The 16,943-nt window shown below is 39.1% G+C and overlaps 1 protein-coding gene across 1 annotated transcript in view; it reads right to left on the bottom strand.

Annotated features, from left to right (window-relative positions):
* CDK15 (cyclin dependent kinase 15) overlaps nucleotides 1-16,943 on the bottom strand; it is a 94,600-nt gene that overhangs the window by 40,714 nt on the left and 36,943 nt on the right. The window contains exons 8-9 of the mRNA XM_031651450.1: nucleotides 16,714-16,834; nucleotides 3,502-3,595 (exon numbers count right to left, since the gene is read on the bottom strand). Coding sequence (XP_031507310.1) covers nucleotides 3,502-3,595; nucleotides 16,714-16,834 — 215 coding nt within the window. The remainder of the gene's footprint in view (nucleotides 1-3,501; nucleotides 3,596-16,713; nucleotides 16,835-16,943) is intronic.

Genomic DNA, 16,943 nt, shown 5'->3' with positions numbered 1-16,943 from the left:
TCAATACACATTTCTCAAAAGAAGAACTACAAATGGTCAAGAGGTATATGAAAAAATGCTCAATATCATTAGTCATTAGACAAATGAAGACTAGGACCATGGTGAGATATCGCCTCACAACTATTATCAAAAAGATGAAAGAGGTGTTGGCAAGAATGCGGAGGAAAGGGAACATTTGCACACTGATGGTGGGCATGTAAATAGCATAGCCATTATGGAAGATGGTATGGAAGTTCCTCAAAATATTAAAAATGGAACTACCATATGATCCAGCAATCCCAATACAGGGCATATATACAAAGAAATGAAGTTAGTTTGTTATCTACAGTCCCATGTTCATTGAATGCAATTTTGTTATTGCATCTGTAGTTTCTTGCTCTGTGGACAAAGTGAGAAAGTCATCATGTTTAGCAGCTGCGTTATCATTTATACCACTATGTCTCAAGCAGGTTAGAAAATTATTATTTTTTCTCTTTCCAGCATAGTACCTAGCCCATTGTGAGTCCTAAAGAGTGATCAGGCCTTGAGAAGCATCTTGCTCACTTTATTCTATGATTTTTCTAAGTGCTGTGCTAACTATACACTAAAGAATCATAAAATGATTGCTTTTTAAATTGTATCATCATTCAAAGATAGTATGTCATATTTTAAAGGGTTATTTTAAATTTATATTTATTATTATTAGAGATGGGGGTCTCACTACGTTGCCCACACTCCTGGGATCAAACGATCCTCCTGCCAGCCTCCCAAGCAGTAGGGACTACAGGCACACATGACTGTGCCTAACTGTATATTGTACTTTAAAAATCAGTTTACAAGACCAGGCACGGTGGCTCACGCCTATGATCCCAGCACTTTGGGAGGCCAAGGCAGGCGGATCATGAGGTCAGGAGTTTGAGACCATCCTGACCAACATGGTGAAATCCTGTCTCTACTAAAAATACAAAAATTAGCCTGACGTGGTGGCATGTGCCTGTAATCCCAGCTACTCAGGAGGCTGAGGCAGGAGAATCGCTTGAACCTGGGAAGTGGAGCTTGCAGTGAGCCGAGATCACACCACTGCATTCCAGCCTGGGTGACAGAGTGAGACTCTGTCTCAAAAAAACAAAAAGAAAAAAGAAAAAAGAAATCAGTTTATATACAACTCTTCAAATACTAATAGCACATAAGGATATACTTACATTTTTTTCAAATAAACTACTCTTCAAATATCCTAATAGCACATCTTATTTCAGTATTACAATTTATATTAACTATCTTTAGATAGATCCTTTTACATATATACATAGCTTATGTTTGTTTCACATATATTTACTTATACTTCACCATTGCTCTACCTAGACTGAACAACACTTGAAAATACAGATCATGTGTTTTTCTTATTCTGTTTTTTTCCCCTCTTGGCTTACAGCTTCTTACAAGACCTTGTAGAGTCTTATAGAGTTACCTTATATATGGTGAATAACCACTAAGTGTTGTTTCCTGATTAAATGACCAGGAAAAACTCTGCAAATGTATAAAAGGTCATTGCAGTATCAGAACTGCAATTGTGCTTCCTCTATTGTGGACAAGAAGTAATACTGCTAAGTGAAAGAAGAGAACAATCAGGTTAAATTTCAGGTAATATTTGCTAGCAGTTAGGTTACTGAAACATCGTACAACAATTTATATGAGACAGGAGGAAAGCAAACATCTATTGAGCATTTATGGTGCATGGAGCTTGTTATGCATTTGTTCTCATGGAATTCTCAAAGCAAGAATTAGAAAGTCCTTATCACTGTTCCCATTTTACAGACAAGGAAATGAAAGTTCAGAGGGACTACATAACTTGCTTTTGTTCATTTAGCTAGAAAATGGCTAGAATTCAAACCCAGGTCTTCTGACTTCAGAGCTATTGCCGACTTCAGAGCTATTACAGTAGGCTGTCTCCAGCTTAGATGATGTTATAGCACCTTTCTTCACAATGTGAAGAAAGGATTTCTCTGCCTTGCAAGGACGTTTTTAGAAAAAGTCTTTTGGCTGGGATTTTTTTTTTTTTTTTTTTTTTTTTTTAGTTGTGAATGCTTCCCAGTTTTTCCCATGTTCCTTCATAATAGCCCCCATGTTTCTAGAAGAAAATTTAATGTCAGTAATTAACCTCTATAAAATGTCTTAATTTCACAAAGTACATTTTATTTTAGCCAGAAGACAAAGAGCGGGATCCAGGATAGCAAGTAATAAAGTACCCCCCTGCACCCTGCCGATTTAAAGCACCTTGACACTTTCTACAACATGGATGAACCTTAAAAATATGCTAAGTGACATAAGTCAGATACAAAAAGACAAATTTGTATGATTCCACTTATATGAGGTACCTAGAAGAGGCAAATTCAGGGAGACAGAAAGTAGATTAAAGGTTACTAGGGGCTAGGGGATGGAAGATGGGCAGTTATTGTTCAGTGGGTCCAGAGCTTCCGTTAGGGATGATAGAGAAGTTCTGGAAATGGATGGTGGTGATGGTGGCGCAACTATACGAATGTACTTAATGCCGATAAGCTGTACACTTAAGGAGGGTCAAGATGGTAAATTTCATGTTTTATATATTTTACCACAATAAAAATATGACCAAAAAAGGAAATATACAGATGACTATAGTATGACTGTAGTACTATATAAGGGCCATAAAAACAAAGCATATCGTAGGCAAATGAGGTAGGGATAAATAATGAATGAAAAAATGGAGCCACATACACACACAAAGGCACCTTGACACTTTAGGAACTTGGTTGTGGATAAGCATGATAAATGGTACACTTCTCTCACACTAAGATGGAAAGCCTCTGTTCTATCAGGGTTCTATGAAAATTCTGTGTCTTTTTTTTGGTTGCCCAGCCTGGAGTGCAGTGGCATTGTCATAGCTAACAGCAGCCTCGACCTCCCTGGGCTCAAGCAATCCTTCCATCTCAGCCTCCTGAGTAGCTGGGACTAAGGTGTGCGCCACACAGCCCACTCATTTCTGTATGTTTTTGTAGAGACGGGGTTTTGCCATGTTGCCCAGGCTGGTCTCGAACTCCTGGGCTCAAAGCAATCCCAAAGTGCTGGGATTACAGGCATGAGCCACTGTACCCAGTTGAAAATTCTCTGTCTTATTTTCAGTTGACAAAGATCCAGGGCCAAATATATGGTAGCATTAGAACTGGAGGTAGCAAAGTAGGGGTGTGTCTGAGTAGTAATGGCAGAAATTGCCCTGGGGAGGTTAAGACAATAATAATGATGGGTAGCAGGAGACCTGAATGTCATTCAGTGAGCTGGATTCATGGGCTGCTATGGGGCAACAGGGAGTTTCCTGACCACACATTCCCAGAGTGCTTATAGCTGTGGCAAATGCTACAGTTTCTACAATCTTAACATATGGCTTAATATCTCAAAGCAGATGGACTGCTTCATTTGTCTGTAAGGCAAATTTGGTTCAAAACTTAAAATGCAGATATTTCATTTTCTTTACAAGAATTCTTTTCTTACCTCCCAGATTTTCTCCAGCTGTTCAAGGATGTTGGAAACCCCAGGAAACAAAGGTTGACCCTGGAACATTTCAATAAAGATGCAGCCTGCACCCCTAGCAAAGGAAACAAGAGTAAATTGACACTTTGAAAGAAATCATACAAGCGAAACTGAACTACTAGAATTTCTCCTCCCGATAAATATTTTAGGGAGAGTTAAATAGGGACCACATGATATTAAAAGTCTTGGGCCAAAAAAAAGTCCCCATGTCAAACAAAAATAAGAACAGCCCACAGCTTTTTATTAAAATGGAACACCACGAGAAGCAGTTAGGAAAGCAGTAGAGTTAGCAAACATTATAGATCATTCAAGCTCATTATCTGTTTTAGGAGAAGAGGGGAAGGTACTGCACCCCCAAATTTCATTTCATCCCCACTTTTCATTGAGTCTAAGATGCTATCATTGTAAGAAGCATCATTGGATTTTTGCCATTAAGAAAAAAAAAATGCAAGTTAAACTATGATGTGATAGGAATGTTCATTTTATACTTACTAAAGGGCTGTTATAAATTTAATTAAATGTAGATTATTTTCTCATATTGCATACTTGTACATGAAAAAGAGAAACATTAAGCAAAATAAATTGGTTTAGGTATTCCTAAAACTTTTCCACATTCAGCATTTGACTCAGAGTCTTTGATGTCTACACTTATCTATGTATCATCCTCTATATTAAGAATTTGATGATGCAGCATTTCTTAAAATAATCCATAAAACAACTGAGAGTCATCAGTCCTGGGCTCCTAAGCTGGCCTAGCAGTTATGTAGTGTTAGCTTACTTCTGACTCCTGCTTAAAGAATGTTGCTAAACATGTCTGATTTGCTCCTTCTCCACAACAATTTGGTTCCTAGGAGTTTAAAAAAAAAAAAAAAAAAAAAGAGGACTTTTGTTTGCAGAGTTTTCTTCCAAGTTGCTGACACCGATTCTGCAATTTTTTTTTTTTTTGGTGGAATCTTGCTCTCTCGCCCAAGCTGGAGTGCAGTGATGCAATCTCAGCTCATTTTAACCTCCGCCTCCCAGGTTCAAGCGATTCTCCTGCCTTAGCCTACCAAGTAGCTGGGATTACAGGCAGCTGCCACCATGCCTGGCTAATTTTTGTATTTTTAGTAGAAACGGGATTTCACCATCTTGGCCAGGCTGGTCTTGAAATTCTGGGCTCAAGCAATCTACCTGCCTAGGCCTCCCATAAAGCTAGGATTATAAATGTGAGCCACTGCACACGGCCTGACATACACTGTTTAGATTACTTTTCATTGATTGTGTAGGAGAAAGTAGATTTATTGACAATCAAGTTTAAAAACTGCTTTGTTTCTGGTTTGGGAACAGAGTACATATTAAAAGAAAGAGTGAAATTTATTTGTATCTTATCCTGTAAAAATAGACAAAAACTCTTTTCATAATCTAATATTTGGTTTTAACTTAACTGACTGGCTTGTTCTTAGAGTTTTGCTTAAAAAATGATATCAGAGTGAGCTTTGCAAGCAGGTTTGTCCTCCATGAAGCAACAGGTTGTTTTTATTGCCTTTTTTTTTTTTTTTTTTTGAGACAGGGTCACTCAGGCTGGAGTGCAGTGGTGCAATTTCAGCTCACTGCAACCTCCACCTCCCAGGTTCAAGCAATTCTCCTGCCTCAGCCTCCCGAGTAACTGGGATTACAGGCATGCACCACCATGCCTGGATAATTTTTGTATTTTTAGTAGAGACAGGGTTTCACCATGTTGGCCAGGCTGGTCTCAAACTCTTGGCCTCAATTGATCCACCTGCCTCAGCCTTCCAAAGTGTTGGGATTACAGGCATGAGCCACCATACCCAGCCTTATTGCCAATTTTTAAAAAGCCCCATTTTATTCTTTTTCTTTTTTATTTTCTAATATTTTTTATAGAGACGGGATCTCACTATGTTGCCCAGGCTGGTCTTGAACTCCAAGCCTCAAGCAATCCTCCTGCCTTGGCTTCCCAAAGTACTGGGATTACAGGTGTGAACCACCATGCACCTGGCCTATTTTTTCTTTTCTACTGATTTTTGCTGTATAAGAAACATCTTGACATGTGATACAAGAATTTTGATCAGATAAATTTAACTTATGAATCTGGTAGAGTATCTTGAGGTAAATTTGTAGAATTATTGTTATTTTAAAGTTCCTCATTAACTTGTGTTTAAATATCCATGTTCTTTTTGTCTCCTGTCTTTAAAACAAGAGATATTAAGGGTATAAATGAAACAATATATGAAGGCGAATAAAAGTGATGGAAAACTGTCAAATGCTTAAAAACACGCTGGTTGCTAGCAATGATCCACTAAGAGATAAGCCAATGGAGAAACCTAGTTGGTGGGCGCCACCAAATGGTCTCCACCCTGCCCCCTGTGACTTCTCCACTTGCACTTTCTTGAAAGGCCTCACACCATTTTGTTTTGAAGTAAAAATAAATACGTGTCTGTGTATATAAAATACATACATAATTGGCGTATTACTTGGTTATGAAATAGAAATGGAAATGTATTGGCTTTTAAAGGCATGAACTAACCCTCTATCCAGTTACCAAACACCTCCCAGAAACCCCAGGAGCTCACAAACCACTAGAAGGATTGAAAACATTTTAAACAAGGTTCAAAAAATGACATTCCTAGGTTTAAACCTGTAATTCACTTTCTTTTCTCCCCCAAAAAGCCTTCCATTGCCTGGAAGAAGCTTGTTGCCTTTTCATGGTGTGTTTTTTTTGTTTTGTTTTTTTGAGACGAAGTCTCGCTCTGTTGCCCAGGCTGGAGTGAAGTGGAGCGATCTGGGCTCACTGAAAGCTCTTTCTCCCGGGTTCACGCCATTCTCCTGCCTCAGCCTCCCGAGTAGCTGGGACTACAGGCGCCCACCACCATGCCTGGCTAATTTTTTTGTATTTTTAGTAGAGACGGGGTTTCACCATGTAGCCAGGATGGTCTTGATCTCCTGACCTTGTGATCCACCCGCCTCGGCCTCCCAAAGGGCTGAGATTACAGGCATGAGCCACCGTGCCTGGCCGATGTGTTTTCATACTTACAGCTGTAGGGAACCAAGAAGTCATTTTGTTACACAATTCCTTATGTCGTGTCATTTACCTTCTATACCACTAAAATTGTATACAAAATTATGTAAAATATATTGGCAAAAACTACAGCACTCAGGCCATTATGTAAGTACCATAAAGTAACATGAGATGTTTGTGTTCCAGAGATATAATGCCAATATTTGGTTTATATACTTGAAATTCTCCATTTGCATTTTGGGGAAGGTTGAAACCTTCCTTATCTAACAAATCTAAGTCTAAGGTTACTCATTTATACACACACACATGCACACACACTATATATATAGTGTGTGTGTATGTATGCACTTGTGCATGCCTTTAGAACACTTACAAAATTCCTAAATCAATTTTATTTCAGTACATGGACTATCCATAGGTGCCATAAATATCAATGCATTGAAAACAAAGTAAGTCCACACTGTAAGTTTGAAAGGTGACAGATCTGTTCTAGGTGTAAGCATTGTAATCCCAGCACTTTGGGAGGCCAAGGCGGGTGGATCATGAGGTCAGGAGTTCAAGACCAGCCTGGCCAACATGGCGAAACCCCGTCTCTACTAAAAATACAAAAATTAGCCTGGCATGGTGGTGTGTCCCTGTAATCCCAGCTACTCAAGAGGCTGAGGCAGGAGAATTGCTTGAACTGGGGAGCCGGAGTTTGCAGTGAGCCTAGATCGCATCACTGCACTCCAGCCTGGGTGACAGAGCCAGACTCCATCTCAAACAAACAAACAAACATACAGACAAACAAAACTATGCAATTTATCTTATTTTTTTCATTTCTGTTCAGAACTGTGTTGTTTTTTTTTTTTTAATTTGCTTCTTGGCCCTTAAGAATACAAGTCATGTGGCTATCATCTATTTTGCCCACCACAGACTATTGTTAAAGCAAACATTTTAAATATTCTGAACATTCAAGTCCAGATAGGGAACTAGCTTCCACTTCCTTTTATTTTTCTATTTTGTTCTTAAATCTTCATTCCTGGGGCTCCTCTTACCCTACATATCTTTAAGCTTCTCCGAGGATTTCTGCTCTGTGGAGATACCCCTGGGGCAGCCCGTGTAGATGAAGGGGAAATGCATATGCAAGGGAGAAAAGACCTGGTGACATCAAACATTAAACCCTTCCAGAAGGGAGAGAAGCGCTGGATCATTTTATGGTTCCAACTGTGGTTCTTCAGTCAAGTTAGAGGAAACTGCTTACATGTTTTCTCCTCTTTCTGGTTCTCCTTCTACTTTTTCTCTATTCTGAGCATGAACAAATTCTTCCATAAGAGGGGGAAAGATTCCTCAGATTCCTTAGGCAATCCCTGGAGGAAAAAACCATCTCAGGAGTTTTAGGCTTTTTGGAGGTGCAAGGAGCATATCAAAATGTTGTCGGGAGAAATGAATCAGTATTTCATTTTTTACTGTTGAAGTTAATTCAGAATAACGTAATATATGGCAGTGACATGACATTCTCACTTGCTTTTCTCTAGACCACTCTTTTTATATTTGGAAGTTTGCAGCAAGAAATTTGACAGTAAAGAATCTGTTAGGCGGAGACAACTTTCTCTAGTCCTAAAACCAGCAGCTGCCTGAAACTGATACTGAATAGACGACCTTGTGTACTGAAATAAATGCTTCTTGAAAACTCAGTGTACTATGACATGGATGAACCTTGAAAACGTTATGCTAAGCAAAACAAGCTGGACACAGAAGAAGTATTATACGATTCCACTTATATGAGGTACCAAGAATAGTCAAATTCGTAAAGATAGAAAGTAGAATAATGGTTACCAGGGGCTGAGGAGAGGCGGTAATGGGAAATTATCGTTTAATATGTGCAGGGTTTGAGTTTGGGATGATGAAAAGTTCTGGAGACGGACAGTGGTGATGGTTACAACAACAATGTGAATGTACTGAATGCCACTGAATTGTACACTTGAAAATGGTGATGAATGGTAAATTTTATGTATATTTTAACACAATACAAAAAAACTAAAAACCACACCATTTAATAATCCTAAAATATTGTGTTTTTCTCACTAAAGTCCCTAATGGAATCTTTTAAGGTCTGAAAAGGTAGCAGAAAGAGAGAGAAGAAAAGATGTCGGAAGATGAGAGAATGTTGGTTGGGAGCACTGGGAATAACCAATATGTCCTAGTTGCAAGTTTTCCATAATTAACAAGAGCCCCCGTTTATTTGCTCTGGCCCCCTACTGACACTGCTGCCACCAGGCCTCATTGTGAAGGAGAGGCTCTGCACTACGGGTTATAATTGGTTTCTTTAAGACAAAGGTACTAATGCTCACCAAGTATCATCTACCTCCTACAAAGGCATTCACTTTGGACCCTATGGGGTTGCATGGCCTAGCAGAATAGGATTATTTTTCTTTCTTTTTCATTCTTTACCAACTGGAAATCTTCTCCCTTCTCACTTCCCCTCTTATCACTCTGAAAAGAAAGAGAAAAAAATGAGAGGAGAGGGATCTCAGTGTAAACACCCAAGGTCTAGCAATTACTTTGAGGGTAAACAAATATAGTGAGCTCAATGGAAGATGCATATTGTTCTATTTCTACATTACATTTTTAGTTTTACCAGGCAAACAACAATCAAATGAAATCAATAAGAGTAATAATAATTTTAACTTATAATTGCATTTTTATATTGTAAGTGTCATTGTTGCTCATGGTTAAATTCATGAAACACTTATCCATGGAATAACATACATTTTTGTATATGTGGTAAAAAGGTAAGAGATATAGGTTGGTGCCAAAGTAATTATGGTTTTGCCATTACTTTCAATGGCAAAAACCACAATTACTTTTGCGCCAACATAATACATGGTTTAAGAGAGACTTAAAGAACTGGTAGATGAGCTGAAGAAATTACCCAGAATGCATCACAGAAAGTTAAGGAAATGGAAAATATAAAGGAGAGAAGAGAAATGGATAACAGAAGAATATGATCTAATAGTCTTTCACTGGAGCTCTACAGACAGAGAATAGAATAGAGTCAATATTCAAACAGAAAATGGCTGATGAAAGACATGAATTCATAAATGGAAGAAGCACAAGATATACCAAGCAGGGTAAGTAAAAAGAAATCCACACTAGACACCTCCTAGAGAAAACTGCCTAATTACAAAGGCAAAGAAAAAAGTCTTTAAAACATCCAGAGAAAATGAGATCACTTGCAAAAGGAAGGTAATAAGGCTAAAAGCAAACTCCTCGACAGCAACAAAGGAAGACAAAGACGACGAATGACATCTTCAAAGTTCTGAGAGAAACAACTGTCAATCTAGAATCACATCCCCAACAAAACTACCTTTCAATAATTAGGGTTTATCTTCTGAAAACAAAAACAGAGAATTTGCCACCAGCAGGCCTACATACACACACAAAAAAACTCTAAAAGATGTATTTCAGGAGAAAGGAAAATTATTCTGAAAGTGGTAACTAAAGTGCACAAAGGAATAATGAGCAGTCTTAAATTTACTCACACTTAATGAAAATATCTTCGAAGCACATAAAGCAAAAGTGGATAGAATTCTGAAAAATCAATAATATAGTGAATGATTTCAACACACCTTTCGTTGGTAGGTTAAAAAGACGAAAATAATATAAAGAAGATTTGGATAACACAAACAGCAATCTTGAATTTTTGAACATATGTAAAAACAGTGGCTCACGCCTGTAATCCCAGCACTTTGGGAGACCAATGCAGGTGGATCACCTGACGTCTAACGTTCGAGACCAGCCTGGCCAACATGGCAAAACCCCATCTCTACTAAAAATACAAAATTAGCTGGGCGTGATGGTGTGCACCTGTAATCTCAGCTATTCGGGAGGTTAAGGCAAGAGAATCGCTTGAACCCAGGAGGTGGAGGTTGCAGTGAGCCGAGATAGAGCCACTGCATTCCAGCCTTGGAGACAGAGTGAGACTCTGTCTCAAAAACAAAACAAAACAAAACAAACAAACAAAAAATAGCACTCAACAATTGGGCGGACACACACATTCTTCTCAAACACACATTCTGTGTGCTATGAAATTACAAATTCTGATCATATGTTAGGCTAGTGCGTCTCACACTATCTGTGATGAAACACGATTTCGCAATTTGGAGGCAACTCTTAATCTTGAAATAATTTCAGACTTATAGAAAAGTTGCAGCAGTATAAAGAACTCTCGTATATCCTCCAAACAGGTTCAGTCATTGCCAATATTTTGTCACTTTTGTTTCATTATTTTATCTATCTATCTATCTATGTATCTGTCTATATCTTTTCTGAAGCATTAGGGGGTAAATTGTAGATATCATGACTCTTCATCCCTAAATAATTATGTTGGTATTTTCTGAGAATCAACGTATCCTCTTACATAACAACAGTACAATTATCAAAATCAGGAAATTTAACATTCATCCAATACCCCTATCTAATCCACAGTCCCTATTGAAATTTCACCTATTGTTTCTACAGTATTCTTTAGAGCACCATCTCCCTCAAGATCCAATCTAGGACCATGCATTACATTTAGTTGGCATGTTTCTGGAGTCTCCTTTAATCTGGAACAGTTCCTCAGTCTTTATCTTTTAAAATCTTAACACTTCTAATAAGTACAGGCCAGTTACTTTGTAGAATATCCCTTAAACTAGGTTTATCTGATGTATCCTCATGATTAGAGTCAGATTATGCTTCCCCCCAACAGAAATACCACATAAATGATATTATATCCTTCTCAGTGCATCATATGAGGAGACACATGATGCCAGTCAGTCCCATTATTCATTATATTAACTTTAATCACTTGGGCAAGATATTGTCTGCCAAATTTCTCTACTGTAAAGTTACCATTTTTTCCCTTTGTGATTAACAAGTAATTTGTGAAAGGTACTTTGAGACTATGTAAATATCTTATTCCTCATCAAACTTTCCCCCTCTACTTTAGCATTAATTATTCTTGTTTCCACCAAATACTACTATACTGGTTATAAAATAGTGATTTTCTAACTGTCATATTCAATCCAGTTATTAGTTGACATTATTCTGTCAGGAGAAGCTTAGGCTGTCACTCTGTTGCCCAGGCAGGCTGTAGTACACTGGCGCGATCTCAGCTCACTGCAATCTCCTGAGAAGCTGGGACTGCAGGCGTGCACCACCAGGCCCAGCTACTTTTTTGTATTTTTAGTAGGGATCGTGTTTTACCATGTTGGCCAGAGTGGTCTTGAACTCCTGGCCTCAAGGAATCCACCCACCTCGGCCTCCCAAAGTGCTGGGATTACAGGTGTGAGCCACTGCATCCAGTGAGCTTCCCTTCTTATCTAACTAGCCAGGAAGCTAGCTATCTTATTTTATTCAACGGATTATAATCCATTACTCTCATTATTTACTTTGATGCTCAAATTGTCCCAGATTTAACCAGCAAAAGCCTCTTCAAGTTGCTTCCCATGTCCTTTTGACATATTCCTATCATTTTTTGATTACTTTGTAAGGAAATTTTCTGGCCCAACAAGATGCTCCAGGCTCATCTTGTACATTATCTGCCCCAGCTTTAGAATCAGTCATTTATTCAAAGAATCCAAGTTCTTTTTAACAGAAAATGTTATTAAGAAATCAGGGTCTGGGTAGTAGACCAACATTTATGTAAAATATAATAATAAATTTCATTTAAAATATATGCTATATCTGGCATCATTAAATGCAAATCCTCTCTGAGGGAACGCACTTCATTCAGGTCCTCAATGAAATCTCACAAATAAAATTCCAAGGCAAATCAGCATATCACTGTCAAAAACCAATGAACACACATAGGAAAAAAGATACCATATGCAAGAACAAAAAGAAACAATAAACAATGAAATAGACTTACAAGAACCTTTGTTTCAGATATGTCAGACCTTCAAGAGAAGGATATAAAACTTCATTAAAAGTCATTTAAAAATAACTTAAACAGGTGGAGCAATATGCCATGTTAAAAAATTGGAGGACAATACTGTATTATAAAGAAGTAAATTATATACGAATTGTTCTATAATTACTATGCAATTCCAATGAAAATCCCAGGAGCATTTTTCATGAAACTTGAAACATTAAATCTAAAATTTATATGAAAAATCAGAAGAGAAATATAGCCAAAACACTTTTGAAGAAGATGAAATAGGCTGGGAGACTTGGCCTACAAAATATCAAGTATTATTGCAAAGTTATAGACATTAATATTGTGGCACTGGTACAAAAACAGACAAATTGGCAGAACAGAGAGCCCAGAAACAGACCTATGTATTTATGAAAACTTGATATAAAGGAGATTTGGCATGGCACATCACTGAAGAAATTAGTGTGAAACAACTGTTTAGCAAATACAAGTCAATTTCAATGTATTAAAGATTTAAAGTGAAAGAAGAAACTTTACAATCTTTAAAAGAATGTATTGGACAGGCCGGGGGTGGTGGCTCACACCTGTAATCCCAGCACTTTGGGAAGCCAAGGTAGGGGGATCACTTGAGGTCAGGAGTTCAAGACCAGCCTGGCCAACACAGTGAAACCTCGTCCCTACTAAAAATACAAAAAAAGTAGTCAGGCATGGTGGTGCATGTCTGTAATCCTAGCTACTTGGGAGGCTGAGGTGGGGGGAATGCTTGAACCCAGGAGGTGGAGGTTGCAGTGAGACCGGATGGCGCCACTGCACTCCAGCCTGGGCTACAGAGTAAGACTCCATCTCAAAATAATAATAATAATAATAATAATAGTAATAATAATAATGTATTGGACAAAATCATTCTGACCTCAGGAAGGGAAGGAATTTTTAAACAAGAAGCAAAAAGAGCTACCCATAAAAGAAAAGAGTGATAAGGTCAGTAATATTATAATTCAGAACTTTGTTCAAAAAGACAACATAGGCCAGGTGCGGTGGCTCACACCTGTAACCCTAACACTTTGGGAGGCCAAGACGAGTGGATCCCCTGAGGTCAGGAGTTCATGACCAACCTGGCCAACATGGTGAAACCCCGTCTCTACTAAAAATACAAAAATGATCTGGGTGTGGTGGGGCACACCTGCAATCCCAGCTACTCACAAGGCTGAGGGATGAGAATCACTTGAACCCAGGAGGCGAAGGTTGCAGTGAGCCGAGATCAAGCCACTGCAACAGAGCAAGACTCTATCTCACACATAAAATATATATATATCTCTCTCTGAAATATTCACTAAAGAAAATAATGTATAGCGAAACAGATCAACATGGATGAATCTTAGAAACATGTAACATATTGGATGAAACAAAACCAAGTTACAGAAGACTAAAAGCAATATAACATCATTTTTATAAAACCTCAAAATCAAGTAAAACAAAAAAATTCTTTAGAATATCCCTAAAATGTAAAAGGATTATTTTAAAAAGATGTAAGAGAATACTGACCCAAAAAAAGGAAAAAAAATATCAGGTAAAGGCCTTCTAGTGGAGGGGCAGGTTATGGGAAAGGGACACAGTTGATAGGACAGTACGGATTATGTTCTAGTTGTTACACTGGGTAGCAGGTTATGGAGTTCATGTTATTAAGCTTCTGAATTGGTTGGGTGTGGTGGCTTATACCTGTAATTCCAGCACTTTGGGAAGCCAAGGCAGGAGGATCTCTTGAAGCCAGGAGTTTGAGACCAGCATGGGCAACAAAGTGAGACTCTCTCTCTCTACATTTTTTTAATTAGCCAGGTGTGGTGGCACACACCTGTATTCCCAGCTACTCAGGAGGCTTGAGCCCAGGAGTTGGAGGCTGCTGTGAGACAACCTCACCTCTGTACTCCAGCCTGGGCAACCAAGGGAGACCCTGTCTCTAAAAGTAAATTAAACTTCTTAATCTACATCAGCTTTCTTAATCTTGACACTACAGACGTTTTGGGTTGGATAAATCTTTGTTGCAGGGGCCTGTCCTCTGCACTGTAGGATGTTTAGCAGCATCCCTGGTCTCTACCCACTAGATGCCAGTGCTACCCCCACCCCCCTACCCCCAGCTGTGAAAACAAAAAATGTTTCCAGACATTGCCAAATGTCCCCTGCAGAGCAAAATTGCTCCCTGGTTGAGAACCACTGATCTACATATATGTTATATACACTTTTGAATGTTTTAAATATTCCATAATAAAATATAGTTTAAAATTGATGGGTAGAAGTTTCACTCTGTCTGTGAAACATAATCAGGAAGCTATCATTAAGAGCTGAGTAAGCCAGAGCCTGCCGGAGTCCTTTGAAGTGACAGTGCTGAGCAGTGTGAGCTGACAGTTTCAGGAGGGTTTTGACTAGCAGATGATATTTCTAGAAATTGTGCCGGGTATCAGAAATCAATGACTTACACTGGAGAAAAATGTCTGCAACCTTTCTTAATTCTTTGGGAGATCTAAAAGCTTAGCTTAGTCTCTTAGGACACCATTTAATTTTTAAAAATCAATTATGGATTTTTGAAAATAGGGCTTTGTGTTTTTATATAAACCCTTTCTTCCAAGGTACTGAAAGAGATTCATATATTTCATTACCTTTGGAGAGTTGGCTGTGTCTGTAAAGTCATCACATGTCTAACAGTGGCCCCCAGATGACTGGGAGGTCTCCAGGAATATGATCCAGAGAAAATAACACTGCCGTTCTAGGATGATGAGTGTCTGAGAGCTCACTATCGCACCCCATTAACCTTAGAGCCTCCCCAGCTCTGTGGCTTTACTTGAGAGCACCTATCTGGATTCCTTCCTTCCTTCCTTCCTTCCTTCCTTCCTTCCTTCCTTCCTTCCTTCCTTCCTTCCTTCCTTCCTTCTTTCCTCCCTCCCTCCCCCACCTCTCCCTCTCTCTTCCCTTCTCCCCCTCTCCCCCTCTCCCTCTCCTCTTTCCCTCTCTCCCCCCCCCCCTTTCTCTCTTTCTTTCTTTCCGATGGGGTCTCACTCTATAACCCAGGCTGGATTGCAGGGGTACCATCAAGACTCACTGCAGCCTCAATTTCTCAGGCTCAGGAGATCCGCCTACTTCAGCCCTCCTGAAGTGTTTAATTAGCCATCACACCTGACTAATTTAAAATAAAAATGTAGAGACAGCATCTCACTGTGCTATCCAGGCTGGTCTTAAACAACTGGGCTGGGAAGCGATCGATCCTCCAGCCTTGGTCTCCCAAAGTGCTGTGATTACAGGCATGAGCCGGCACGCCCAGTTACCTATTTGGTTCTTATACTTGTACTATAGTTCCATTTAACTACAATGGGGAGAGTTTATTACCTTCAATTTTTAAAATGGAGAAACATAGACACAGAGAGGATACATGACTTTTTCAAGATAACAGAATCCAGAGTTAACTGATTAGAAATCGAACTGGCATGAAAATCGAGTGTCTTGAAGCTTGGTCTTTTTTTTTCCCCCCCTAAACCAGGCTCTGAACTATGTTTGAACTTGTGTGAGTATGTTCATGCAGATGTGTGTGCATGCACATGCACGTGTGTGCACATCTGTGTGTCTGTGGTTTGGGGATGTATGTTTCTCTGAGGATAAGGTGTTAAGGAGGAGACAAGGCAAAGGATTAAAGAGAGGAGCTAGGAGGAAAGGCATGAAAGAAAGAGCATGAGATTGCCAGGGTGCAGTGGTGTAACCCTATAGTCCCAGCTACTCAAGAGGCTGAAGTGGGAGGACTGCTTCAGCATGGGAGCTCAAGACCAGCCTGGACAATCTAGTGAGACCTCAACCTCAAAAAGTAAAATAAAATAAAAAGAAAGAGTGTTCGATTCAGAAGATGCCTTGGCAAGAACACTGTGAGTCTCAGTTCAACAGTAAAAGGTTGTAGAATAATTGCAAGAATCAAATGAGATGTATCTTTGAAAGTACTTTATGTTTCTGTATATAAATATTAGTATTTTTTTTAGTAGAGCTACTCAGGAGGCTGAGGCAGGAGAATCATTTGAATCCGGGAGGTGGAGGTTACAGTGAGCCGAGATCACGCCACTGCATTCCAGCCTGGGCAACAGAGCGAGACTCCATCTCAAAAATATATATGTATATTAGTGATTGCCATTATTAGAATTATTGTTAAAATATCATGTGGATGATAAAGCAACCCTCGTGAGTAGGATGACTCACACTTTCTCCATTTTCTTGGTACCACTCTTACCATATGTCCAGCTCAGAGGAATATTCAGTGGCTCCCAGCAAAGCATCGGGGGGCCGGTACCAGAGGGTCACGACTTCTGAAGAGTATGTCTGGCTGGGAATGGACTTGGCCCGAGCAAGACCTGTCCAAAAGGGAAAAGCGTAAAACCCATTGTTCTGGACCTTGGCTTGCACCTTGATGCACTGGACCGGGGTAAACACCATTAAAAAAAATAACACAAATTTAGGTGC

Source organism: Papio anubis, chromosome 10 (genome assembly GCF_008728515.1).
Source record: "Papio anubis isolate 15944 chromosome 10, Panubis1.0, whole genome shotgun sequence".
NCBI classification, from domain to species: domain Eukaryota; kingdom Metazoa; phylum Chordata; class Mammalia; order Primates; family Cercopithecidae; genus Papio; species Papio anubis.
The sequence above is the reverse complement of the archived record's forward strand: the minus strand, read 5'-3'. Positions and strand labels throughout refer to the sequence as shown.